The following is a 27,160-nucleotide window of genomic DNA, read 5'->3' on the forward strand; positions in this document are numbered from 1 at the left end:
CGCCCACCGTGGCGCGTCCCGGCGCGGCTGCCGCCCGCAGGCGGCGCACGCCGTTCCCCGCACCGCCTAGTGCGCATGAAGAAGATGGAGAAGAGGAAGAGGAGGAGGAAGAGGAGATGCACTGGGCCTTTGGCCTCACCGCGGCGTACAACCGCGCGAACGCGATTGCCGGGGCGGCTGCTGCGGCGCTCGACGAGCCTGAGCCACAGGTGTTGGGGCGCAAGCGCAAACGTGGAGAGCAAGAAGACAAGCAGTGGTGGCGAAGGCAAGGGCAGAGTGGAGGAGAGCGCCAAGCGCCGCTGCGCACGCTTGAGTCACACGAGCCGTATGACGAGCTGCCGAGACCGAAGAGGAGGAAACGGAGGACTGGGCCTATGCCGCACGCCGAGCCGCCGCCGTTCGCGGCGAACGGCGAGATGTATCGGTTCGGGCCTTCGCAGGCGCACCATCACCAGTGGCACCGCTCGCCCTCGCCGCCAACCGTCTCACGGACGCCAGACGAAGCGGGGCTCCCAGTGGAGGAAGAGGAGGAGTCCGACGACCCGGGGGACTACTGGCGGGTGTCCGGGCTGGGGGACGACGCGGTGGACGTGTTCGCGCCGTTCTGCACTTACTTCCCCGTCGACGTCGACGTGTCGATCGAGCGCTGGTTGTGCGCCGAGCACGAGCTGCAGACGGACCCCGCGCGCGCGACGCTGCGCTCGCGCCTCCGGCATGTGTTTGATGCCCTTGGGGTTGTGGTGGCTGGAGATGGGAAGGAGAAGGAGAAGGAGAAGGGCAAGGAGAAGGAGAAGGGCAAGGAGAAGGGCAAGGAGAAGGGCAAGGAGAAGGGCAAGGAGAAGGGCAAGGAGAAAGGGAGAGGCAGGGTGGGGCAAGGAGAGGAGGGCCCGCTTGCTGCGTCGCCTGTGTCTCGTCCGCCGGTCACGCCGCCGCAGAGTGCGCTCGCGAAGGCGGGGGCGCCGTCAAGGCCGACCGTGGTGTTGACGCAGGACGCGCGCAAGAAGCGGAGGAGGGAGGTCCCGCTGTCGCCCTCTCCTCCAGAGATCGTTCGTCAACCTGCAGCAATGCCCGCGCCCCCCGCGCATCCTCAGCTGTCTCTCCCACTGCCTCCCCAGCACTCCCCTGCGCCCTCGCACAACAACGCTTCCCACTCGGTGTCATTCCCTGTTTTCCCTGCTGGCCACGATCTGCAGCCGTCTCCGGGTTTCGCGTACCCCTACCAGCAGTACTACCAACCGATCGTTCCGTCTCACGTCGCCTTGCGCGGGAAAGATGCGTTCCTCGGCGCGATGCACCACGCCCCGCAGGACGACCAGATGAACCTCGATGACCACGACGACGGCACGTACCTCGCGTATCCCACGGCGGACGACGTGCTCCAGTCGAGCGCGCAGTGGATTGACCCGTCCCATGCGCTCCCGCTCCCGCAGCAGCTGTTCCCTGCGCCTCTGCCGCCAGGCGCGTTCATCATCGGCGGCGGCAACGTCGGCGGCGTCGGCATGGGTATCGGGCCGGCGCATGCGCACGCACACCACGCAGCCATGGGCCCGGCTCTCGGCGTCGATCCGCACGTGTTTCCTCAGGGCGGCGTGGGCACCATTGATCCGTCGCTCCTTGGCGGGCCGCCCACGCCCCTGCGCCCGCGCTCGCTGACCGCCACGCCGACCCCGCCGTCCGCCCGCGCAGCTGCCGTTGCCGTTGCCGATGCTGATATCACTACCTCTGATATTGCTGCGAAAGACGACGAGGAGCGAGCCCCGCACGCGTCGAAACCCGGGCCGAAGTCGAAGGCGCGTCTGGGCGCGGCCGCGCCCGGCGGGAAGGGCAAGGCGAAGGGCAAGGAGCGCGCCGCGGACGTGGGGTATCGCGCGCGCGTCGCGCAAGAAGAAGGACGCGAGCCGGGGTCGTATTGGGTCAAGGAGGGGCCCGAGGGCAAGCGCAGGCGGAAGCCGTCGGCGCGCGCCGTGGAGGCGGGGTTCGCCCATGCGGACGACGATTCTGCGTCCAGGCCGCCGGGCGAGGACGGGGAGGCTGCCGCAGACGCGGGAGAGGACAGGACGGCAGAAGAGATTCGGGAGCTTGCTGTGGACGTGCCGTACTGCCACCAGTGCCGGAACAGGAACTACTTTGAGAAGCTGCGGTGTACGGTCATCAAGGAGGACGGTGACACCTGCGGGGCTGTGTATTGCGAGAAATGTATCAGGCTCCGGTGCGTGTTTTCTCGTTGTTTGTTTGCTGTGTTCGCGAGCTCATTCGTGATGATAGCTATCCGGATATGGAGTTTGATGTATACGCGGTCTCCTTCAAGTGCCCGAGGTGCCTTCAGATCTGTAACTGCACCCACTGCTGTCAAAAGCGTGGAGAGGTGTATGTCTCCAGTCGCGGCGAGAAGATTAACATCGCACCATCCGCGTATTATTTCGAGTCGCTCCTGAAGGAGAAGGCTAAGGTTGCGGCGGCCAAAACCAGGGACAAGGCAGATCAAAATCGGCACCGACGTTCTACCTCGCGTTCTACAAACCTGCGACGCTCCGTCTCCGTTGCCGGCGACACGAAGCCTTCTCTTATGCCCAAGCCGCCGAAGAAGCACACTGCGCCCACGCAGCAAGAACTTGACATTGCGGCGAAGATGGCGCTGCCTCAGGGTGCGGTGTGGGGCACGATTTATGGCGTCAAGATGGACCGCATTGGTATCGGCATCGTCGCGGATAGTTCGAGTCAGAACATCATCGTCTCTCGGCCAAACGACTTTGAAGAAGACGATGCCCACGACCCGCGTTTTGCGAGAGCTCATACGCACGCGTCGGATGGCGCCGAGGAGGAGAGCGGGGAGGACGAGCTTGTGTCGTCCACGCAAGCAGACACGCGTGCGTCGGTCGCGCCGTCAGTCGCACCTGCCGTGGATGGGTCGTCCTTACAGGCAGCCGACCCTCGTCCGCCGGTGCAGAAGCGAGGAGGATTTTATGTCGGCAAACCGCTCAAGCACTGGAGACGGCTTCCGTATTCCGAGGAGGGCCTTGTCCGGAAGAAGGGCATTCCGAACATACATGCCTACGTCGGCTCCAAGGACGCCATCGATGAGTGGACCTCGACTGAGCTTGTCCTTTGGAGGTGCATGTCGGGTCCGCTGACGCCAGGACCGTCCGACGAAGAGGATGCTGGTGGGCTTGCACAGTCGAGCGCGTCGGATGTGCAGAGTCTGATGTCGCGGCCGCCGGTGGGTGGCATGACAGACGGCGACATGGGGTTTATCCTCGCAAGGGCGCTAAAAGCGGCGAGCAAGCCGCCTGAGGACGACTTGCAGTCGTTGACGGCGCAATTTGGTCTCATGCAGGGTGCCAGCGCTGTCGCAGAGCAGCCGGCGGCGACAAACGACCATATGGAAGTCGATCACGACGTCGCTCAGGCCGGCAAAGAACCTGCCGAGCCCTTGGCGCCACCCAGCGGGACTGCGTGTCACGATATGAAGGAACCAGGAGGCCCACTTGAAGTTAGCCGAGGCCGCGACGACAACGCTGAAGCACCCCCGCCGACTGCACCAGCGAAGCAGCCCACAATCGAAGTCGAGACGAAGGAGATATCCGACATTGCACTGACCATCTCTGCATTAGTTCCCCAGGAGCCTGTCTCCGCCGACCAACATCTCTTTCCTGGCGATACCCTTAAGGCCGAGCATCGCCCAGTCGCAGATGTCTCGTCCACCGACTTTATCGAACCGAAAAGCAATACCACGCAACCCACGACAACTACGACGTCCAGGCTGCCTGGACTGTCGAAGCCGCTTGATAGTGCAATTTAATCTCGTCGTGATCTGAATAACCCATCTGTTAAATATCTCTTGTAAAACTAGTGAACCATACGGCGCCTGACTTCTTGATTCTTCACACGCAGTGCCTACCGTACACCGCATTAATCGTCACACAGTCTACCATTTTTTTTTTTTGTTTCTTGGCGTTTCTTGGCATTTCTTTCACGTTCGATCTGTAGCATAGCATCGCTTTTGTTTCACAGCCCGCAATTTTCTTGAATACACCCGCATGTTCAGCGCGCAACTTGTCGTCACGCGACCCTGCCGGTTGCTCACGCTGCAGCCGCGCCCTTGACCCGCTCGACGACCCGCACGAGCTCATCCAGCGACTCAACGACGAGGTCGACGTCTCCGCCCTCGCTCTTCGGCCGCACACTGTCGCACAGTCTGCCTTGGCCTTCGACCGCCTCCTGGTCCTCGGTCTCGCGGCGGACGTACACCGTCCGGACGCCGAGCGCGCCGGCGGCACGGACGTCGTACGCGTGTGCGGCGACCATGCAGCACTGTGCTGGAGTGACCGACAGATGGGCAAGGGCGGCGTGGTATATGGCAGGGTTCCTATTGTTGGCAACGTGGTCAGATGGGCAGCAGTCTGGATGGCGAGAGAGAGACAGGTAGCGCACGGCTTGTACCCGCCGAGGAGCTCGCCCGTAAGGACAACGTCCCAGGGCAGGTCAGCATGTTTAGCCTGTCGGCGCGTGAGCTGGGCGAGTAGCAAAATAGGAAAGGAGAATAAGTACGATGTCGACGAATTGGCGCACGCTGCCGTTCGCGAGGGTGCTGATGACGGCATGCTTCTTCAGGGCGTACAGCGCGCGAGAGGAGTCGGGCCAACCTGGAAGATGAACATCAATGAGCAGGAGCTCTGTAGGGAAGAACAAGGAGGAGCACACCGTTGAGCTTGTGCCACATCGTGACAGCCTCCTGGCGCTTCTGGTCGTCCCACAGCTCTCCGAGATGGCTCCATGGAGGAGTGCTTAGCAATGTATCAAGTGCCTGCAATGTAAGAATCGAGTACCATGTTTAGTTAGAGGAGCAGTTCAAATGTCACCTCGCGCTGGATAATGTCTATCGCCCCCGGACGAACCGTTTCCTCAGATGCGAGCGGCTCCCTGGGCGGTGCGCTCATGAGGGCGTCGACGGCGCGAGCGCGAGTCCACATACAGCTTGTTCCAGAAGGCTGTCCTCCACTCCACCACAAACCGAGTCCAGTCGACTTCGGAGCGAGTTTAGTACTGCCACGACTGGGCGCTTCTGAGGCTGGACTCGGACGGTGACGCACCTGCAGCTTCGACGTTGACCACGACTCGCAGCTGCTTCGGCACGCTGCCTTTCCAATCGAGAACGGTGCCAATGACGTCGAAGAAGAAAACTTCGACACCCGCAAGAAAGGCTGTATCTGTCGACGTCGACGACATGGTGGTCGGGAGTAAGGTGCAAGAAAGTCTCGGTGCTCGAAACGGAGTCAGCAATTCAAACCAAGGCGGCTGCGGTCATCGTCATCTGATACCCCCGATAAGCTTCAATTGCATCGCACACTCAAGCGCTTCTGCGATGCCATCCAACCCCAAGCGAGAATATGCTAGAAAAATTTCCTTCGGAACGAGAGGCAAGTTGGAAACCTACGAATGAAACAGACGAAAGCGCATCGTGACGCGCCATCAGCCTTGTGGCGTGCGAGCGTCGCACGCGACAGTCTGGTGATTTTCTGGCTTTCCGAATTTCCGTTGCAGACCCCCTTGACGACGACTGGTACTCTTGTCGTTTAAGCTCCTCGCAATCTTGTCTCTCATTTTTAATGGAGAATATCGTATACACAGTACTCAGGTGTGGGGAGGAAGACGTAAAAAAAGTGCGTACCGCCAGCGTCGCCGCTCTGAATCTATCTCTGTTGAACGGCCCGCCGGGCGCGGTTGCTAGGTACTTGTGGCATCCAACGGGAACGCTTTGAATTTTTGATAGGTAAAGGGCGCACGCAAGATACTGTGCCGTAGCGTCTTTGCCAAGAACAACCACGGTCCGGGTTGTGTCGGCCAAAAACTTCATTTGTCTGATATTTCCAGGTAGGGAACACTGCGTGCTATCCAACATGCACGACAATCACCAATGCGATACTTTTGGGAGATAGCGGGTACTCTCTAGAAACCCGAGCAGCCAAGGTTCACGGGCCACGGAGAGGTACGCCGTACAGCTGTGTTACCGTGCGCCCAAACATCTGATTCTGGAGGCAGTCCTAGATCTCGAGTCACGGGGTCACGCCACACCTCATGCTCCGATGCGGTGAACATTACAACAATCAGATAATCAGATATTTCATGTGTCGAAACGAGCTGCGGTCTGGGCCTGCAGTGAAATTCCACCTGTTCCGCAGCACTGCATATGCCGCAATATATATGGCTTGTATGTGATTCTGTCTCCCTTCACCGACCGGCTAAAGTTTTCTTACATCACAGGAAATATGGCCCAGTCAAATGAAGCTATAAAGCGGGAGACTCAAGAAGTGTACTGGTTCTCTCTCCGGAGCACGCACACTCTGACTCTGACGTATGAGCTATGTATCCAGCTTGACGTACACACAAAACCATGCGGCTTACTCGCTACTATGTACGTTACCTCCTTGCTAAGCCTCAGCGGCAATCTGCTGAATAAATTTTATTCTTAGGCCTTGTAGTCTACGAATACGTCACGACAATCGACCAAGAAGTTGCGGCAGTATGGAGAAGGAAGTTCACGGCCACTTCACTACTGCTACTGACTATCCGATGGCTCATGGTCCTCGGACCGTTTCTACCGGTTGTACTATCCACTGAGAGACAAATTTGGTGTGAGTGCGCCGATGCTTAAGAATAGCCTAAGACTGACCTTAGGGTACTATTCTACAGCAGTGCATCGTGCATTTTCTTTTTTTGAGAAATGTTCCCTAATGAACTGCTGCGCATGATACAAGGTGTAGGCCGGGTTACATGCTGGAAGAGCTTTTATACTTGATGGTTGGAGTCCTGACATTGGGTGAGCACCGAGTACATCCGCCGCTTAATCACATAAAATAGACCGATTATCTGCGTAGCTTTCTCAAGTCTGCGTGTGTATGCACTCTGGAAGCGCTCGCGGATGAAGTATGTCTTCCCTGCGGTGGTATTCGCGCTTGGATTGGCCCCAGTTGGAATAAATATCGTGAGCCACCCTTCATCAATCATGTAGCCGATTTTCACTGACTCGCATTCAGTTCAACTGGGTATACATCTCAAGCACCTTTGCGGAAGATCGGCCGTTAGCTGGATGTTCCGACTTCATCAGCATACCGCTGAAGCTGAGTGCCACAGAGTACGTCCCAGCCCACCATGGCGACCGCTTGGCAGCCTTAGGAGTGCGCTAACTGCGTGATCTAGGAGTATGTCTGCTGCGGTTCACTTTCTATCCTTACCGCATTACGAACATACACACAGCTCCCTTTCTAATAAGCAGTATACTTGCCGTTGACGTCGTCGTCCTTGTTTCGACATGGATAAAGTCATTTGCGCACTGGCGGGAGATGCGGCGACTCAAACTCCCCTCGCCCATTTGTGCTGTGCTGCTCAGAGACGGTGTGCACTTCACCCCTTTTCACTTGCCCATGAACAATGCGACTCAGGAAATACTGATATAGGCACCGTCTATTTTCTGTGAGCTATCAGATCATGTGTTTTTACTGTGACCGTATCTAACATATGAGCTCCGAGTGCACTCATAGGCTTTAGTGTTATAGAAATTGTGACAGTTTCAATTGGTCTCCCGTATAATGTAATTATCCAATATTGCTCCGGAAAGGTTCTGATGTCGTGTCGACAGGGCTCCTATATGATCATTATCGTCTCGTACATGGTAATCATTTGATGAGTCCGGAGGACAGGGATAGTCACTGACTATGTGTCGATGTTTACAGCCCCTCTTGCTGGTGCACCGCTTCATTCTTAACCTCCGCCAGCTCAACCACACCGCCGAGGCTAGTGACAATAGCACCAATGCGCAACGCTCTTCTCGCTTCTCTGTCAGCTTCAGGATGCCCTCCGATTTTCTTGGGAATATTGGCGAGCCTCTGGACTATGGCGAGTCAGATCGGGCAGAAGAAGACGGCAACAATGGCCACTGGGCAGCGGAAGAGCCCCGAGACGGGCTCGAAGAGGGCATCGTGCGCCGGGCGCGCCCGTCGACTACGCGCTGGGAGAAACTTGCAAGAATCGGTGCCGCCCCCGTGCCAATTCTACTATCGGTCGAACGTGCAAGCGAAGAGGGTGACACTGGGCGGTCTGCTTCCCCGTAGGGAATCGTGACTGAACCTTTCATGACGGCAGATTAGGTGAGTATTTTGCTTTGTGCTTCGTAAAGACGGCTTGACGTAGCCGCCTTTCAGGCAGATTCTGATGTGTGGCAGAGCCATGAATGTATTACTAGCTGTCGGTGGCTACCGATTGCTGTGATACCCATGCCAGCGTTGAAGCGTACGGTCACTTTTTTTTGTATTCCTCTGTAAATTATATTAGTTGTTTATTGCTATGAACGGTACAACTCCGTATAAACTCGACATAATGGGACTCCACTACTGACAGACTTAGCGGTATGGTAGCGTGGAAATTATTACTTGGACGTACAGCTTGTAGGGTTGACACATCAGGTATCTCTGTCTAGCTTCGCGGGGGGGGGGAGGAGCAATTGGCGCCCTTATGGGCGTCTTTTGAGTTTAATTCAGGATACTTCCCTTCGCCGCATACAGCGTTGACCAAGTATGGACATGAATTTTGTAGATCCTTGCAAGGATACCGTGAGACACATCCTTGCCGTGCACAAGTTGGAAGCTGAGATTGGATAGAGAAACAGGCTAACAGCTGAAATGTTACCTCACGCTGGATAATATCTATTGCACCCGGTCGAGCTGTCTCTTCAAATGCGAGCGGCTTGCAGCTACTTCGGCACGCTGCCTTTCCAATCCAGAATGGTGCCGACGACGTCGAAGAAAAAACTTCGACGCCCACAAGAAAAGCTGTGTCCGTCGATGACATGGTGGTCGGGAGCAAGATGCAGGAAAGTCTGGGTGCCCAGGACTGTCATGAATATTACATAGTCCGGAGGGTTCTCCTGGATTCCATAGTATTCTTTCACTTTCTATACACCTCTGTATATTCGTAGTATATCCTAGGTATTGAGTCTGACATGTATATAAGGAGCTAGTGATGTGCGGGCCGGGCCTCAAAGCTTGCAAGCCTGCCAAGCCCGGCCCAAAAAGCCTGGCCCGAGTCAAGCCTGGCAGCGGGCTCAAGGCCGGGCTCGGAGCGTAGTCAAGCCCAAGCCCGGCCCGGAAGCCCAGGCTTGGGTGTGCTGGCTCCGTTACTGTTCCCTGAGTTCAGAATAAGGAGAGAGCGACCTAATATGCACATAGAAGACAAAATGTAGATATTCTAGATGTAACGGCTCTTGCCGAGCACAATTGTGCGTCACCATCTGGTGCCTGCCGTAGGCGCATGCCTGTGGACTTCGCTGCAACTCGACTTGTTCCGCAGGTGTAGATCTTCTGGAGGTTATAATTTAGTGAGTACATGCAGTATTAATCTACTACACCCAAATACATTCCCTTTTGATAGCACCAGAACACTCGTTGTATTGTGAGCAAGCCCGGGCTTAAACCCAAGGCTTGGGCCGGGCTCGGGCTCGGCTCGGGCTCAGGGCTCGGCTCGACGTCGTCACAAGCCCAAGCCCGGGCTTTGAGCCCAAGCCGGGCCCGCACATCACTATAAGGAGCTCGTACTGCTCAATAACAAGCCAGACTCGAGCTGGTCTTTCCTCACTCACTTTCCTCTTGTCTGTCTCCTCAGTTGTGTCGTAGCTCAGTCCAGTTGGATTGTTAGTTGCTGACAGGGACGGTGTTAGCAGCTCAGAGAGTGGCTGCGGTCACCGTCATCTTATAATTTCAATGAGCTTCAAATGCATTATATACCAAAGCACTCCTAGAGCACCATTCAATTGCAGGGAAGAGTTTGCGCTGGCAATATTTCCTCTGAAACAAGAGTCAAATAATGTCCCACAGAAGTGCGAACGATAGCCAGGGGCACCTAGGTAGAATAGCGCTCTGACACCGTTAAGTTGGGCTCTGGTAGCAGTCCCATGGAGGATAGGGCTTACACCTGACATGAGGAACGTTCCGCAATGACACTCGAGGTTAGCGTCTGTGCAGGGATGGCACAAATTTAGTCATATCTGTATAGCATTGATGATCTTGCCAGCTGCACATATACAGCTTCGCTAAAAATTAGGTCATTCACAAGCTAGCAAACAAAGGATGCCCAGCGCGATTCCTGGAACTTCAGCTCCAAGCCTCAAGCTTTCAAGTTTCGGACCTGAAGAACAAAGATGCAGGCATGAATACAAGAGACTACTCCAAAATGAGAAAGTGATCCAGACCATTGGGACTCGGCAATGCACATATAGCTGTCAATTAACAGAGGCGTCCATGAAACTGAGCAATGTGCGACTGAATGTACTTGGTAATTCTGATAGTTTGCAAGAGCGGCAGACATGGGCGCGCGAGAAAAGGCGTCCGACAATCCTGTTTGAAAGAGAACTGAGGTGCTGTAGATTGGGAAGACACTTCTCCTTATCGCGGGGGCAGATAGTACTATGGAAATCCCACTTCTTACCATTATCAGGCATATTAATGGCCTTTCACCGCCTCATAGCATTGCCTTTCCACTGCTATACTACTTTAGTACGGTTTTCTTACAATTTATGACCATCTTCAGGCCCCATTTAGTGCTGACACTTTTGCAGTCCCTTCGTGATCTTCGACCAAGTACTTTTGGCAGTGATCTCACATCTGGAAATGGCTGAGATATAAATGTTGATAAACGGACGACCTTGAAGTCAGTCACAGATTGCGCAAGGGGTTGGCTGCAGTGCCTACACTTCATACAACTCCTCCCCCACATCCCCACGTCAATGATGTCTGCACAGTCTGACACGGCTCTTGTCCAAGCATATTACCAGCTGCAAGTATCATCCCTGTCCACACTTGACAACTTAATACTCACGCCTAAGTTATCTTCCAGCACCACGAGTAACTATGATAGTGTAGCTTTCATGTGCAAGTACATCCTTTATTTCATATTGCATCATTTATATAGTGTCTGCCCCTCAGCTCTTGTTGTCTACAAGTTCCTGATTACTGTCGATGACAAGATTGAGATTGTTTGGAAGAGACCCATCACTGCATCTGCCATACTCCTTGGCTCAACATGATGGTGTTTGCTGCTCACAGCCACCATGCAACTTGTGCCGTTAACTTTGAACGTGAGCCTCCAAGTTAATTCTTTTTTTCACTTTGTGTAATCTGCAACAATGCTTGTTACAGAAGTAAGTGCACTTTTTTTGGGGCTTGTGGGTAACACTTGCAGGTCACTCACCAGAGCTTAACACTCAGCTGCATGCAGCTTCAAACTTTGGACTGGATATTCGCTGTCATTCAATATGTTCAAGTCGCACGTACGCCGCCTACACAGTCAAACCAACTATATATGAATATTAACTTTCTCATGCTAGCTTTTTCCGCTCTGCGTGTGTTTGCAATCTGGGACAGGAGCTATGTCTGGTCACTGGTGGTGCTCGCGCTGAGCCTAGTGCCGTTCGCAACAAATCTAGTGCGCATTGCTTCTACTCAAAACTCATGTGCGCTCTCGTTGATGCTTCCATGCAGCTTATCGCCGCGAGAAGCAGAGACAGGTCTGCTATGGACACAATCCCTGGAGCAATATGTGTCTGGCTTTCTTTGATCTCTGAGCGAACGCATGGCATATGGGTACAATCGTGCACATGCCTTACCGCTAGACTTTTGGAGCACTAAAATTTCGCAATATAGATGTAGGTTCCACGGCCAGAGCATTATAACGTGCCTGAGATACTGATACCACGTGCCTACAGTCACATATATTATGCATGCCTTGCTCATTCTTGCCGACAATATTGTGCTCTCTCTGACATGGATTAAGACATTCGGGATCTGGAAGAATGCCTACCGCCTCCACATGAGAGTGTCGCTAACGACATGCCTGCTGTGTGATGGTCAGTGGTCTCCACATGCCTTCACATTTCCTGTTGCTAAAACCCAGCTGTGTACTTGCAGAAACTATCTATTTTATGTGAGTAAACGATATCAGAGGGAATATGCTATAGGCTGAAAAGGATATAGGGCTCTACTGGCAACGAATGTAGCCGAGATGATGATCAACCACAACTTCACTATGGTACGTCCCCGGTGTGAACATGTGTAGTGGATGGATTACATACGTCGAGTTTAAGAATGCATCACTTGTGGGCATGCCGAAGACAATCTTAGTGTGTGTCCTATGCTCCATCAGTCCTTTTCATACTCACTGGCAGGCCATGCAGCCCCCAATACTTGTTAGCCGCTTCATGATTAACCTACGGATGGCCAGCTCGGCAGTATCAGACTACTCTGGGCACACCAGTGATCAGCAGCAAGGGCAGTCAGCACTCAACCCGGATCATCAGAGAATCTGCTGGGAAATATTGGGGGAACGCTGTAGGATAGCTGGAGCGACAAATTCTGTAGTGAAGAGGACAATGGCACAGGAGTAGGCAAGGAAAGATGTCTTGAGACCAGTGTCAGAGCGTAATCTGACGTTGATAACTGTGCTGGGCTCTAGAGTATGCTCTGTTTCAAACGACAGTGGCAATTGTAACTTACTTGTCCGAGAAAGAAGGTCGAGGCTGATGATATCAAACAACCCAAATCAAGTGGCATGTCAACGGGTCTAGCGGTGAATGCATACATGCATTTCGGGGTTGTCATGCATCTCCACACAGTAGACTACTATTCTAGGTGGCGGCCTTCAACAAAAACCGAGTATTTCTGAGAGCGGTCGTGAAAAAAATCATGTAGGTAGCTGCCGTTGAAGAGGCTGCGGTGTCTCCTCTAACATTGTGGTCCCGCAATACTGACACTTCTTGTAGGTCCAACAGCGACCAAACTCAATGGGTGCAGCCACCAGGGCTTGACGTCCGCTCTTAACCAGCGCATCATTTCCATACCACGAAACTACACAGAAATTGCAAAGCCTCTCACCACATGCAACTTCAATCCCATCGATCCTATTTCTGCCATTACCATTATAGGGGCAATATTGCTTTTGAACATGCACAGAATGGCTGAGGACTGGCACCAGCAGCATACATCAAGGTGCCTGGAAGGACTGACCTGGGACGAAGGAGAAGAGGCCTAGGTTGACAAATGTGACGCAAGGTGCGCTTTGCTGGACCATTATCAAGTCTGTGGGGATGTAACCCCTGCTTGCAGGGAGCGTGCTCCTCTAGCACAGCCATTTCTGTAGGCGGGCAGCAGGCACTCACTGAAATTCAATACGGACTGAGTAGAAGAGCTGAACATGCCATGTACAGTGCTACATAGTATTCTCCAAGACATGCAGCACTGGCACCCTGTCAGTCTAGGCTTCTTGAAGAGAGAAGCAACTAGGATCGTGGTTGGGCAAGTGTCAAGTTTAGCGCCTATTGCTCTGCCCTTTTTAGCTTTGGGCGAGATCGGCAAGTACTTAGCGCCCTAGGGAACACAGGACGAACGCTCGAGTGATGCGATCACACCTCCACCCCAAAGTTCCTTGGCCAGGTGCCTGCACAACTGACAACATGTCAATGCAGTGGCGTTCCGAGGCGCATATAATCCTCAGATGACCACCGATGGCCATCGTGCCCTGTGATATCTCGGCTGCCATGGTGCTGTTCCTCATTGGCCTCACCTCCTCTGCATTTTGTAGGTGCTTGTTGGCGGCGCCAAGCAAGTAGTAAACATTGAGGTCGTGGTGCACCTGAAGCACTTTGATGTGAGCCATCTTCTCGCTGAGAAGCACGCGCGTGTGAGTGACAAGTTGATGAATTGGTACGACAGCTTGACAATGCATGACCCTAAATATGCCTGCTCTCGTTTGTCGGTTTTATCTTAGACTGACTTTGTTGTACGCAGAGAGCAGTGATATACTGTACCCTCCACAAGTTGCTGTGTTGCAATTGTGAATAAATTCATATATATTCTTCCATATTTTCCCAATTCCTGACTGGTCTTTCCTTCTGCCTGAACTGTACGCTAACAATTTTGCGAGCTGCGATTCGTCTTACTGGCCCACTCCACAGCTAGAAAGCTGGCTTGAACTCTACGCACTCGAGCTGGACATCTGTATCTCCCCAGAGGCTATCAGAGCAGTCCACAGCAAACAGACGGGCAAATGGGACGTTGTCCTTCGGCATGCTGACGGCCCAGAGCAAACTCTGCATGTTGACCACATTATGCTAGTGCCAGGGTGCATTTTAAAAAGGACGACACTCCCATTACAGGTGCCTGCTACTCAGGTGCACATAACGCATCTTCTCACCAGCTTAGCTTTGACAGGAGGACGTCCAAGGGCACCTCATTCACCCAACAATATTCAAATTTACGAGGGATTTTGAAGATAACGAGGCCACGGTCATTGGTAGCTGCACTTCAAGTGCACCCATCACTCCTAATATCCTGGGACCTATGCCGGATATTGAAGATAAGTATATCTGATGCAGCACATGATATCTATTTGGGCTGCGCAGACAGCAGCATCAGTAAGCCGTCCAAACATTTTCATGTTCAACGTCCAAGCAGAAAGCCTCGTGGACGTGACAATGGTCCAGCGCAGCTTGAGGTACATTGTATCCCTCAACTCCGGCATTCTCACCCTCCTCTCAGGGCCTTCTGTTACTATTTCTGGCATACATTCCAGTACAATGAATGCCCAGTATCACTAGGAGGGGATCCCGCGTGACAGCCTCAGCTCAACATGCACTCGCTTTTTTTCAGCTTCGAGCCTGAGCAGCCCATGGCCAAACGCCGTGCCATGGATGTTCGAGAGCTAGACAGGCATGTGACTTCCCACATTCCTCTGTAGCATGTCTAAAAAAAACATCCCAGCGAGCAGTCTGACAACCTTTCCAAGGCCAGACACAGGCTCGACAATGGCAGCAAGAGCGATAAAGTAAAATCAAGCCTGTTTGACATATGCAGTAGGAGGTAGGATATCGATGTGTCAGCCTCTTAGTGGCTTGCCGGTATTATGTCCCACAGTGAATCACAATACGCTGCAGATAACGGCGCGTGCCGGAATATTGTTGGCGACAGGATCCAGGTCAAATCTGGGGTCATGAGGTCGACCAGATTACATTGAGCAGCGTCGTAATTGCAGACGAAAGCAAGCTGCTTGCAGTTGCCATCGTCACACAGTGCACCACTCCAGCTCACCCCAACTCACGACCAACCAGCCTCGTGTGTTTTTTAGTGTGTGTTAGATCAGATTACGTGCACGCACTGATCCGCAAACTGCTTTTATATGCAATCAGAAGTTGGTAATGGGTTTTCATTTGCACAAAAGGCCTGTGACGGACTAAAACTAGTGAAAATTGGGTATTTGACTCACTGGTCCTGCAATCCATAGTACATATGAGTAAGAGCCCCTGCACCGCCATTTTACAGGAACGCGTCTGGCCATCTATAGCGATAAACAATTGGCAAAGTCCTAAGAGGAATACAGATAAAAGAGGAGAGATTGGAATGGTCATCAATATGAGAACTGGAGCGCAACGCAACGAGAGGTGTCCAGAGTCCGCTTCGACACCTGTGTCAAGCAGTACAACGGGCGGTGGCCACTGACGGCCATATATTCGAGGTTCTGCCACATATCTGAACCTGCTCGAAGAGAGGCTACGTTAAGCTACAATAATGAAGCATCGAGCAAATTACTCACCTAGTCGGCAGCCGCAGAAGGTCCAATCATCATTGCATGCAGAAAATCAGATGACACGACACCGCTGTCCTCTTTGCTCCGATGCTCAGTGAATTGCAAAACTAACCTGAGGGCGACGTCAGCTCCCATTGTTTCCTCTTGGCATGTGACTGACAGGTCTACATGCTGTGCTAGACCCTCTTCAAGTCCGTCTCGCTGCTCTTCTGGCACACGGTGGCCGTTGTCGCCAACTCCCTCAGCTTGCTCCAACCGACCATGGTCCAGAGGCTCGCCAATATTCCTGAGAAAATTAGAGGGCACCCTAAAACTCACAAAAAAGCCAGAACAGTGCTGCGTGTGGGAACTATTTTCACTAGCCTCAGCAGTGTTGTTGAGTTGGCATAGATTGAGGATGAATCAATTCACCAGCAAGGGGGGCTGTAAGCACCAATGCCTAGTCAGTGATTATCCTTGTTATCTAGGATTAGTATAGGCTTGTTACCATGTACTCAATAAAGAGGTTGCCATAGGTGCCCTGTCAATAGTACAAGATTAGAACTGTTCAACTCGAAGGATGCGTTCAAATGATTACTTCTTCAGAGAGATTGTTTGAGTATGTTAAAAGTTGTAAAACACCTATGCCTAGAAGTGCACTCAAAGGCCATATGTTAGACAGAGTTGTCGAAAAGTCTCATGATATAATAGCTTACAGAAAATAAAGTGTGCCTTGACCAGTATTCCTTGAGTCGTGTCATATATGGGCAAGTGAAAGGTGGCAAAATGTGTACCATCTCTGAGCAGCACAGCAGAAATAGATGAAGTAAGCTTGAGTTGCCGCATCTCTCGCCAGTGCTTGAATGACTTGATCCATGTTAGTACAAGGACAATGATGTCGGAGGCAATCACACTGCATCATGTAAGAACAAGCACTGTATGGATGTTAATAGTGCGGCGAGGATAGAAATTGGAGCGCAGCAGACATACACCTAGATAATGCAATTAGCACACAGCCAAGCGGTCGCCGTACCGAGCTACTAGTAGACTGTAACATACTCTATGTTCAGCTGCGAAGATATGTTGCTGAATTCATAACACCCAGAGAGCAGTGGAATCTCCGAGTTCACAAAAGTGACCGAGATACGTGCCCAGTGAAACTGAATGCGTTATAGTAAGATTTAACTACATGGCTAATAGAGGAATGGCTCACAATGTTCGTACCAACTGGGGCTGTCCCAAGCGTGAGTATAACCGCAGAGAAGATGTATTTCATCCTTGAGCCTTGCCAGAGCTCATACACATACAGGGCAGAAAATCCTGGGAAGAGAATCAACCCATTTTTAAGTCCATATAGTTTGACGGCTAATGTGCTCGGTGCTCACCCAAAATTGCGACTGTGACTGCCAAGTACACAAAAATTTCCAGCTCGTAAATGAGTTTGCACCTTGTACCAATTTCACCCATTTATCAGAGCACATTTCTCCAGATCATGCCATGGTGCACATCTGTAGAGCAGTATCGTGAGGGGAACATATATTTAACCGAAGTTGTCATACTCACACCTAGTTTGTCCCCAATTTACAGCCTGCAGAATTGGACCCAGAACCATAGACCACCGTAGACTCAGCAACAGCAGTGAGGTGGCTGTGAACTTTCTTCTCCACACTGCTGTAATTTCTCAGTCAAATGTTATAATGTAGTCATAGACTACAAGACCTGATAATGAGATTTATCAGCAGAGCCCCGCCAAGGCTTAACTATGATGCAACGTATACAGTAGTGAATATGACACATTGCTTGTTGTCAGACTAGATATGTAGCTTGTGTGTCAGGGCAGAGTATGTGTGCTCCAGGGAGAGAAAATCCGTACAGTTCTTGTATATACTGCTTTGAAATTTGATTTAACTGGGCCATTATACTAGTGGTGCAAGAAGGTGCAAGCTGGTCGGTGCAGAGAGGAAAGCTCGTATACAAGCTCTATATATTGCTGCACATGTAGTGCTGTGAGGCAATCTGCTGCAGATTCCAAGATCACAGCACATTTCAACACATCTGACTGTTGTAATAATTACCTCACTGGAGAATCAGGTATAGCATAGCTCTTCAAGACCAGCATAGTTTGTGGTTGCCTCTACAGTCAGATAGAAGTGCAGTGAAAGCGTAAGATCAATTCTGAGATGTAAGTTGCAACCGTTGCATGGTATTCAACATTTCTGCTGGAAATAGAACTACTCAACTGATAGACAGACCAGCTGATTGTAGCATCGAATAGCATGGCTTCCTTTTTCTGATGCAATGTAGCCAAGAGTTGGGGAAGGTAGTGCATGTTACAGCAGGATAAAGGAGGAGAGAATGATGCCATGATGTTCGACGTGGGATAACAGACCTTTGTAATGAGAAGAAGAGTTTGCATAGCCACCTGCTCAGTTTGCGGCAGGCCATGGTCCAGTCAACGCATGCTACCGTTTCAGCTCTGTGTGAGAATACAGGGAGTTAGCGCAATATCTCAGTTCGCTGAACCATCTGATTCATCAGAGTGACAAGGAATGACCACGGCTCAGCATCAACTACGCTTTCACCTGCTCTGACTCCCCCTCACCATCACAACACCATGCAGCCTCAGGCTCACCATTGCTTCTAGAACGGATTTGAATGCAGCAAGTTGGTCGCCCTCTTTCCAGAGCATGTATGCCAACAGGATTCCTCAGACTGTGATAAACTTGCAACAAAGCAAGCCTGACATTATGATGCATCATACTGTGTGCTGGGCGGCTGCCATTGCCCATCTGGTGTTTGACTAACCACAGATGTGCAGCATAGCCCATGCTGCGTGCAGCGGCAATGCGTTGTGAATGCTGGTGAGATGTGGGCAAGATGTGGGCAAGATTGTTATTGCGGAGTGATGATCGATGGCTGCACGAGCGCGAACTGGCTCACACAAGAGCACGTAGCACAAGGTGTCTAACACACAAAGGCAGAATGCCATAAGTCTGGGTGCGAAGGCAAAGCAGGCTGACAAGTGGCGTCGTCACACTGGATCTGCCACAACAGAGAGGAACCATGCACGACAAGCAGCCAGCTGAAGTATTTCCTGATTTTTGGTGCGTAAATTACTGTTAGGTAAGGGGCTCCGTGCTAAGCGTATGTTATGTACAGCAGTGGTAAAAGCTTGGTCGAAGATGGTCGCGGGTTGAATATTGTCGTTTCTCCTGTATAGAGTATGCTGCAAACTCCACTGCATGTTAAGCTGTCTCTCATATGCCAGCATACATACAAAGCTCAGGCTATCAATGCTCGGCATTGTGCTCTGTGATATCTTCTCCATCTGGACAACGTTTCAGCGGACCTCGCCAGTTTCACCTTTGTTGTGAAAGACTTCGTGCAGGCAGGGAATTCATGAGTAATCAAGGATAAATTCCTAGGATAATACTACATGTTCTTATATAGGTTATCTACTTCCTAATCTGGTCAGACCAATAAAATGTACCTTAGGAAGCTGAGACTACAAGGAAACATAACGGGGCGCAGAGCCGAGAGTGCTCTGCGTGGGTCATATCTAAAACGGGCATGACAGATCCATATTGGGCATGACGGCCTAAGCGCGTCATGTCGGTATCTCTGCCGGCGCGGCTGATGCGCATCCGGCGCCTCAGATACTACAACAACCTTCCCAGTACTCACGGTCCTGGCTTGCGCTCTGCAAGCAAAGCTGAATATTGTTACTACTGTCCTGCTGAACGCTACATATCTCATATTTGTGGTCATTGGTGGCAGCACCGCTGGACCCGCACTCTCCGCGCGGCTCTCCTCGCATTCGAGCATCAGCGTCCTAATCATTAAAGCCGTGCTAAATAACTGCACTGACCTTACGACAGACCACTTGACTGGAGCTTGTCTACAGTCCAAGGGTGAGCAATTGACGAGTACTACTTCTTTCCTAGTACACAGTCCATGGCCGATGCTTACTTACGCGCGCTATCTAGAGGGACGACGCTTGCTCGATCAACGGCGCGGCATGGACACGCGGACAAGACGCGCAATGTGACTCGTGGAATGAGCTGTTGACTCCCGAGGAGAGACTAGTCAGTTAGGGATGGTCCGGCGAGCGAGGTCTATTGAGCCACATGAAGAAGGTCAGCTGTCACGGTATTGCACCTCTATTTGAACATCCTTTTGATTAACGCGCATTGTTCAGAGTGAAACATTCCACCCATCATATGCACTTCAACGTGTTCACCTCAACGCGTCCTACGAGCCACCCTTCCATGGATTCTCAGGGCCTGTTCAAGGCTTTTTCACCAGTGCCAATCTCATGCCAAGCAATGCATCCGGTGCTGGGATCAAGCAGAGCGCTTTCATCGCGGCATGCAAGAGTGCAGCAGGCCCTGAGCTTTGCTGCTCAGAGACAGTATGTATTTCGCCCTCTTTCATTCACCCATACACGATGCAACTCAAGGAATATCGGCCTCGGCACTCTTTACTTTCTGTAAGCCATAATATTATGTGTCCTTTCATTAACTCTGTCTGACATATGACCTCTGAGTGTACTTTTAGGCATAACCATTTTACAGCTTCTAACGTACTCAAGCAATCCCGCAGATGAATAAATTGTTTGATTGCATCCTTCGAGAACGGTTCTGATCTCATGTCAGCAGGTCACCTATGCCAACATCTTTATTGAGTACATGGTAACAGGTCCATAAGCCCGGGTAACAGGAATAACAACTGACTGGGCGTTGGTGCTTACAGCCCCCTTTGCTGGTGCATCAATTCATCTTCAACCTACGCCGGTCCAATCATACTACACAAGCCAGTGAGAACAACTCCAGCACGCAGCGCTTTTCCCGCTTCTCTGAGAGCTTCAGGGTGTCCTCCAATGTCCTCGGGAATATCGGCGAGCCTCTAGACCATAGCCGATCCGAGCAGGTTGAAGAAACCGGCGAAGTCAATGGCCACTGCCACGTAGCGGCAAAAAGAGCCACGAAGAGGACTTCACGCACCAAGCAGGCCCGTCTGCGCCCACGTGCCGGGAGAAACTAACAGGAGCTGACACCGTGCCAGTGCCAATTTCGCGATCCATCTGACGTGCAAGCGAAGGGGGTAGCTCTGGAATGCCTGCTCTCCCGTGCGGAATGGTATTTGGACTTTCTGTGACGACCGATTAGGTGAGTCGTGTACACCGGCTGGTACATTCGCCCCGCAAAGCCCTGGGTCAGTGCGACGAGATCAAAGTGACTGGCAGCACATGCGCCAACAAGAATAGAATCAAAACGCACGCCTTGGACATTCTGAGCATGCCTTCGTATCCTACGTCGACACCACTACTATTTCCGCGCTGGCGACAAGTGTCGCGAACCCGGGCATCTTTGCTGACTCTTCGCACCGTGCAGAGCAGAGTTGTGGTCGAATTCAAGTATAACAGATGGTGCAGTTTGCTCGGCTGCCCTGCTGAAGGAGTTGGGCGTGTAGGCCGTCCGCGTCAGTGCGTGCGGTACGGCGCCGCTACCCTTTGGTGCTCCGGTCTCGTGCAGTGATAACGGGATACCCTATAGTGCTTTTATAAACATTTTCGAGGAACGCCGCATAGTAGGGAAGGTATAAATGCGATTACCTGAGTGGTCAAGGCTGGCTAGCACTCGTTCCGGGCGGGAACTTTCAGTCTCGGAGGAAGGCGTGAAAAGGCTGTGCGGCGCGTGCTACTCAGCAGAGAGAAAAGCCAGCGGCAGGACCCGGAGCTGAAGAAGCTGTCGGTTCAGCAGCACAGAGCTTAGCTACGATGGAGGCAGTGTGTGGGTCGATGACCGAACACGGGGCTAATTTTATACTATTTTGTGCGGATAGAGGTACAAAAACACATTCAGTTTGTTTCGTAAATACACTTAAGCTATTTTCCTATGGGGATGTTATTGTTTTAGTGGTATGAAAAGATACACTGCTTTTACACCTTTTGAGGTATTAGGAGAGCCGAAATATTCTCAGGGTGAAATCATCATCATTTCTTTCTCCACATTTTCCCCAAAAAGGTTCCTTCCAGGTGAGACAAAAAGAGCAAACTTATTTTGTGGTTCCTGTCTCCACAAAATATGAGGTAGAAAAGCTGGACTTTTATCAGGGAAACTTGTATGGAAAAAACTGGTATTGTTTTCAGACATAAGATTGGTCACCCACTCATGGCCTATTGCCCCCTTCTCATCGTCTGCTGTGCGCCCACTCATCGCCTCGCGCATTGATGGCCACTTGCTAGGAGATCGCCCGCACATCACCCACTCATTGCCCACTCATTGCCCACTCATTGCCCACTCATTGCTCACTCATCGCCAAAACAATGGTGGTCACTTACCAGTAAATCGCCACTTACAATGCATGACCACTTAAACAAGCAACTAATCACCTCGCGAACAATTAATCACGTCGTCTCCACTCCCGACGCCGGTGCACTTGCGCGAGAGCACCACAAACTGGCAGACGGACGTGACAAGTGTCGCGTCGTTGCGGCGCGTGCCCGCCAGCGCGGCGTCGATGCTCCGGATGCGGCCGCACGCGCCGTCATCATCTCGCCTGCCGTTCACCAGGCCTACACGACTTGCCGTCCCTCTACCAACATGCCGCTCTCGGTCTCGTTCAACTCAATATCTCCCCGCATGCAGATATCTTCCTTATTCCTGCACGATGCGTCTCCGTCGTCTCCATCCCCCCGCTTGCGGTCCCTGCCTCTTGTCTCCAACTAACACCCTCCGCAAACCACATCATCACCTCCGAAGACCTGCAACGGCTCCGCGCGCTCACGAAGCCTCTTCCACCTGCGCTCCCCAGTCCGTCCTCCTCCTCGCCCGACCGCGCCGAGGCGTACACCTTCATCCACCCCTCCCTCAACATCTACTTTGCCGACCTTTTATCTGCCGCGCGGCACCATCCGCTGCTCGATGGCAGGCTGCTCACGCTGCGCGCGCACTGTGACGCCACGGCGCTCGTGCGCACGTACCGCGTGCTCTGTGGGTGCAGCCTTGGCGCGGAGCTCATCGCGAGCGTCGCTGCCGCTGCGCCCAGCGAGGACACGAGCGAGGACGACGACGAGCTCCGCACCGCTCACGCAAACGTGCACTTGTGGAACAACAACGGCGGCGACGGCAAGGACGCGTGGCTCGGCGCCGAGATCCATGCGGGCCGCCGCAAGATGGGGAGCGTGCGCAGCGTCGAGGTACACGTCAAGGGACCTGACGTCGACGCCGGGGCCGATCATGCCTCCCCTGGTTGCGCACACAACGGGCCGCCACGCGCCGCGCACGGCGGCGTTCGCGAGCCACGACAGCTTCGCGCCGAGCAGCCTCATAGCACCGCTGCCGTCGGCGCCCGAGGTGTGGGACGTGAGCGAGATCGACGCCGAGCAGGTCTTCCCCCATGCGGGTTGTCCGCTTGCATTGCCCGACCCGCTCGCGTTCGTGGGCGCTGTTCAGGCGACCGGCAGGTAGATCAGTGGGCGACCAGTGGACGACCAGTGGACGACCAGTGAACGTGTCAGCGGGCACACACAGCAACGCCAAAAAATAGTCAATGTATTTGTATTACAGTTCTTTTGCGACAAAAGTCAGCTCTCCTATTTGAGCAAATAGATAGTAGATGCATACTTTTTTTTGTACCTATCCCAATAGAAAATATATCTATTATTCTATATATGGATAGCCCAGCAGTATTTGTACCTCTTTTTGCTGCAAGCAGAACAGCTTTTTGCAACAGGATTCACCAAAAAAAAGGTGTCTTTGTTTGGCTCCTATTTCCAGGTTTTACCTATTGTATGTTTTTACCAGAAAGTGTTCGGTCTTTTTGGCTTCTATTCTCATAACGATTTTCGTCCCCCTTTCAGCTGAAAATATTAACTAATTAGCCCCGTGGAAGTGGGACGGCTCGCAGACGCCACAAAGCCTGCGCCGGAACGATCGGCGGGTAAAGAGCCTACTTGTGCCAATGGCGCATCATATCCCTGTTTAGTCTCGGGCGGGAACGGCGAGCAATTGGCGCCCGACTGGATATCTTTCGAGTTTAATGCAGGATGCTTCCTTTCGCCGCATACGACGTTGACTAAGCATTGACATGATTTTGAGACGCATCACACTCTTGCGCCCACAGAGAAGTACACCGTACACCTTTGTAGCCCAAAAGTGTACCGTGTACCCAAACTGCACGCTCGCACAGCTCAACGCCCGCACCTCGCAACGGCTTTCATCACCTATAACCTCGCACTGCCGTGCCTTGTTGTTACACGCTCTAGCACTAAGCCCCATCATTGCGATGCGGTCGCATCTTCACCCCGAAGCGCTAGCCATGGCGAACGGTGCGCCGAGATGCTCGTCGCCTATGGAGCGCAAGGTTTTGGAGCGCGCTCCGTCGACACGGCCACCGCCATGAACGGTAAGCAGCTTGTCTGTTGTAGAGTGATCACGAGATAGCCTAGTCATCCACATCAGCCGGAGTCAATCAACTTACGCCGCACAGTGTGCTGACGGGCTCTGCCTTCGGAGATGTCAGTAGCGCAGCGTGCATGCACCCGAATTCATCCTATATCATTGTTGTGCGGCCTTCACCCGCCGGCATGCAATGAATGCGCGATAAAAATATGAGCATTTTGGTGCGTACCTCAGCACCACTGGCAGATGCATTCGTCCCGCGAATCCCTGAATCTGCAGTGAGATCACAGGACTCCGCGCTTTCGTGTGCCAGAGCCCAGATTCTGAGTTCTTGATCTGCATCAAAGTCGCCCCCACATCACGCTGGCATCCGCAGTGCACTGCCGCCACAGGCCGCGAGCTATGGTGAACGCAGCTGGAGCGGCACCAGCGTGGGGAAGGCAAGTGCGCTCAACGCGCGGCATCTATCAAACTCGCTTCGTTGCGAGTACTTTGCCAATTGGGGAACTCTGACCGCATGCGCTCCCTGGATTTGGGAACTGAGCATCTCATCCGGTGCGGCGTCGGGCTCGTACTACGCTTCTATCTGATTGTAGAGGCAACCACAGGTTATACTGGTCACAGGATCACGCCACACCTCAATCCCCGGTGAGACGATCATCACAATAGCTAGGTATCTACGCGCTGAAACGATCTGCAATCTTCTGGCATGCAGCTAATGGCCTTGTAGCACCGCATGTGCTCCAATATATATAGAGCTTGTATGTGAGCTTGCCTCACTGCATCGTCCAGCCAGCATCTTCTTATACCGCAGATGTCCCAGTCAAACGAAAACCTGAAACAGGAGTATCAAGAAATGTATGTGTTAAACACTCCATAGGAAGCCAATACATTGTCTCTGACGCACGAGGCATGTATCCAGCGAGACAGAAAGCTATGTCCTTTTCTCGTTACTGTGTACGTTGCTGAACTGCTAAGACTCGGTGGTACTCTGTTGAAGAGCTTCATCCTTAGGCCTTGTAGTCTACGAATACGTCATGACGCTGGACCAAGAAATCGCGGCAGTGTGGAAAAAGAAGTTGACGGCCACGTCGCTATTGTTACTGGGCACCCGGTGGCTCATGGTTCTAGGCCCGGTCCGAGTGGTTGTAATACCCGGTAATATACGAATTTGGTGTGAGTATACAACACTTGGAAATCGACTGATCTCATGGTGCCGTTTGACAGGCATTCACCACATTTTATGGAGAGACATTTTTGACTAAACCCCCACGTTTCATACAAGGTGTAAGCCAGCTTACGTGCTAGATACGCTGATGTACTTGTCGGATACAGTCCTGGTTTCGGGTGAGAATCGGCGCACTCGTCATCACGCTGTATAAAAACCAACAGCCTCTATGTCTAGCATTCACCGCTCTGCGCGTGTATGCGCTCTGGCAAGGCTCAAGGTTCAAGTATATGTTTCCTGCGGTCGTATTCGCGCTTGGAGTGGTTCCAGTCGGAACAAATATTGTGAGTCACCCCTCCGTCAGCCAGGTCGTTGATGCTTTGCCGACATACATCCAGTTCAACTGGGCAAAAACCTCAATCGTTTTCTTAGATAATTCAGAGCTTGTTGGATGTTTCTACATCAACAGCGTACCGCCAAAGCTGAATACGGAGTATGTATCATCCTGCTGTCACGCAGACTTGGCTGTGCACTGACAGCATTGTTCAGAAGTATGTCTACTGCGCTTCACCTTATATTCTTACCACATTATGAACATATGCGCAGTGCTGATTCTTACAAGAAGCAGTATAATTGCCTCTGACACTGCCGCCCTTGTGCTGACATGGATTATTTCATTCGCTCACTGGCGAGAGATGCGGCGACTCAAGCTCGCGTCGTCTATTTCCGTTGTGTTGCTCAGAGATGGTACGCATCTTTTCCTCTTTCACTTGCCTGTATATGATGTGACTCAAGGAATGACGGTATAGGCACCCTTTACTTTCTGTAAGACATTATTTTATGTGGCTTTATAACGACCTTATTCAGCATATGAACTCCTAGCGTGCTTCTAAGCATGAGCATCCTACAGCTTTTGACCTACTCAAATTTTTTCGTGAATCAAGTAATTATTCGAGTGAATCATACTGGAAAAGCTCTGATGTTGCACCGACAGGGCACCTATGCGACCTACTTTGTCCAGTACTTGGTAGAAAAACCCACAATCTCGAATAAAAGAATGCTCACTGACGTGCCTGCAGCCCCCCTTGCTGGTGCAACGCTTCATCCTAAACCTCCGCCAGCCTAGCCACGCCGCTCAGGCCAGTGAAGACAACACGGATATGCAGCACTTCTCCCGCTTCTCTGTGAGCTTCAGGGTGCCCTCCGATGTCCTCGGGAATATTGGCGAGCCTCTGGACCACGGCCAATCCGAGCAGGTCGAAGAAGCCGGCGATGTCGATGGCCACTGCGTAGTGGACGAGCCACGAGACGGACTCGAGGGGGGCTTCGCGCTCCAGGCGCCGGGCCCGTCGGCGGCCACATGCCGGGAGGAATTGACAGGAGCTGGCGCCGCGCCCGCGCCGATTTTGCGGTCCGTCGAAAGTGGGAGCGAAGAGGGCAACTCCGGGCCCGTCTGCTTCTCCGTGCGGGATGTGACCTTCTGTGACGACCGAATAGGTGGGTAATCCTGCCTTGTGCTCCGCCAGGGCAGTTTGACACAGTCGCGGTAGAGCCGTGAGTGGCCACCGATAGCTGCTGTGTTGAACAACGTCGACGTTGAAGCATGCAGCTACTTTGTATCGTATTGTGCTCCAATTCCTATATTTAATGCTCCCTCCAGTCTTGTCTATGTCATCTGCATTCTTCTAGGGATTGCATCGATTGTTTATAGTTATGAACGGTACAGCTCCGTATTTAAATTTCTTAGAACTACCGCTGCTCTTGGCAGTATGATGGTACAAAAGTCCTTACTTATGCTTACATATGACATGTAGGGTTGACGCGTCAGATAATTTAGTGTCCGTCTACTTTCGTCCATAACGACCCTTTAGCTATGTCCTTGATGCCGTGGCTTGCAGTGCCAACATCCCGTCACATATAAAGCTCTGCTGGAACGGAAAGAGCGTAGAGAGGTGTATGATCACACTTATAGAGACCAACTAGG

General features: G+C 52.3%; 5 protein-coding genes across 5 annotated transcripts; 4 read left to right on the plus strand and 1 right to left on the minus strand.

Annotated features, from left to right (window-relative positions):
* Positions 1-1,472: 1,472 nt before the first annotated feature.
* On the minus strand, positions 1,473-5,226 carry PHACADRAFT_203446 (uncharacterized protein; the record flags this gene model as incomplete). The annotated part of the gene is made up of 7 exons (XM_007389597.1): positions 1,473-4,366; positions 4,432-4,496; positions 4,549-4,643; positions 4,702-4,804; positions 4,860-4,920; positions 4,973-5,024; positions 5,091-5,226. The coding sequence occupies 7 exons, from the start codon at positions 5,224-5,226 to the stop codon at positions 4,081-4,083; spliced, it is 798 nt and encodes a 265-aa protein (XP_007389659.1). The 3' UTR covers positions 1,473-4,080.
* Positions 5,227-7,636: 2,410 nt separating this feature from the next.
* PHACADRAFT_246023 (uncharacterized protein) lies at positions 7,637-8,144 on the plus strand (the record flags this gene model as incomplete). Its single annotated transcript, XM_007389598.1, has 2 exons — positions 7,637-7,669; positions 7,731-8,144. Coding segments are annotated over exons 1-2 (207 nt in total), but the record flags the coding sequence as incomplete, so codon positions are not given.
* A 3,475-nt stretch (positions 8,145-11,619) lies between these two features.
* On the plus strand, positions 11,620-12,850 carry PHACADRAFT_189312 (uncharacterized protein; the record flags this gene model as incomplete). Its single annotated transcript, XM_007389599.1, has 5 exons — positions 11,620-11,692; positions 11,753-11,893; positions 11,955-11,970; positions 12,021-12,075; positions 12,806-12,850. The coding sequence occupies 5 exons, from the start codon at positions 11,620-11,622 to the stop codon at positions 12,848-12,850; spliced, it is 330 nt and encodes a 109-aa protein (XP_007389661.1).
* Positions 12,851-21,805: 8,955 nt separating this feature from the next.
* On the plus strand, positions 21,806-23,118 carry PHACADRAFT_246027 (uncharacterized protein; the record flags this gene model as incomplete). The annotated part of the gene is given in 3 exon segments (XM_007389600.1): positions 21,806-21,869; positions 21,881-22,322; positions 22,397-23,118. 2 exon segments carry the CDS (start codon positions 21,966-21,968, stop codon positions 23,114-23,116), a joined length of 1,077 nt encoding a protein of 358 aa, XP_007389662.1. The 5' UTR covers positions 21,806-21,869; positions 21,881-21,965.
* A 3,217-nt stretch (positions 23,119-26,335) lies between these two features.
* PHACADRAFT_246031 (uncharacterized protein) lies at positions 26,336-27,078 on the plus strand (the record flags this gene model as incomplete). The annotated part of the gene is made up of 1 exon (XM_007389601.1): positions 26,336-27,078. A coding segment is annotated over one exon (346 nt), but the record flags the coding sequence as incomplete, so codon positions are not given.
* Between the last annotated feature and the right edge of the window lie 82 nt (positions 27,079-27,160).

The sequence above is a fragment of the Phanerochaete carnosa genome (assembly GCF_000300595.1).
Source record: "Phanerochaete carnosa HHB-10118-sp unplaced genomic scaffold PHACAscaffold_1, whole genome shotgun sequence".
Lineage (NCBI taxonomy): Eukaryota > Fungi > Basidiomycota > Agaricomycetes > Polyporales > Phanerochaetaceae > Phanerochaete > Phanerochaete carnosa.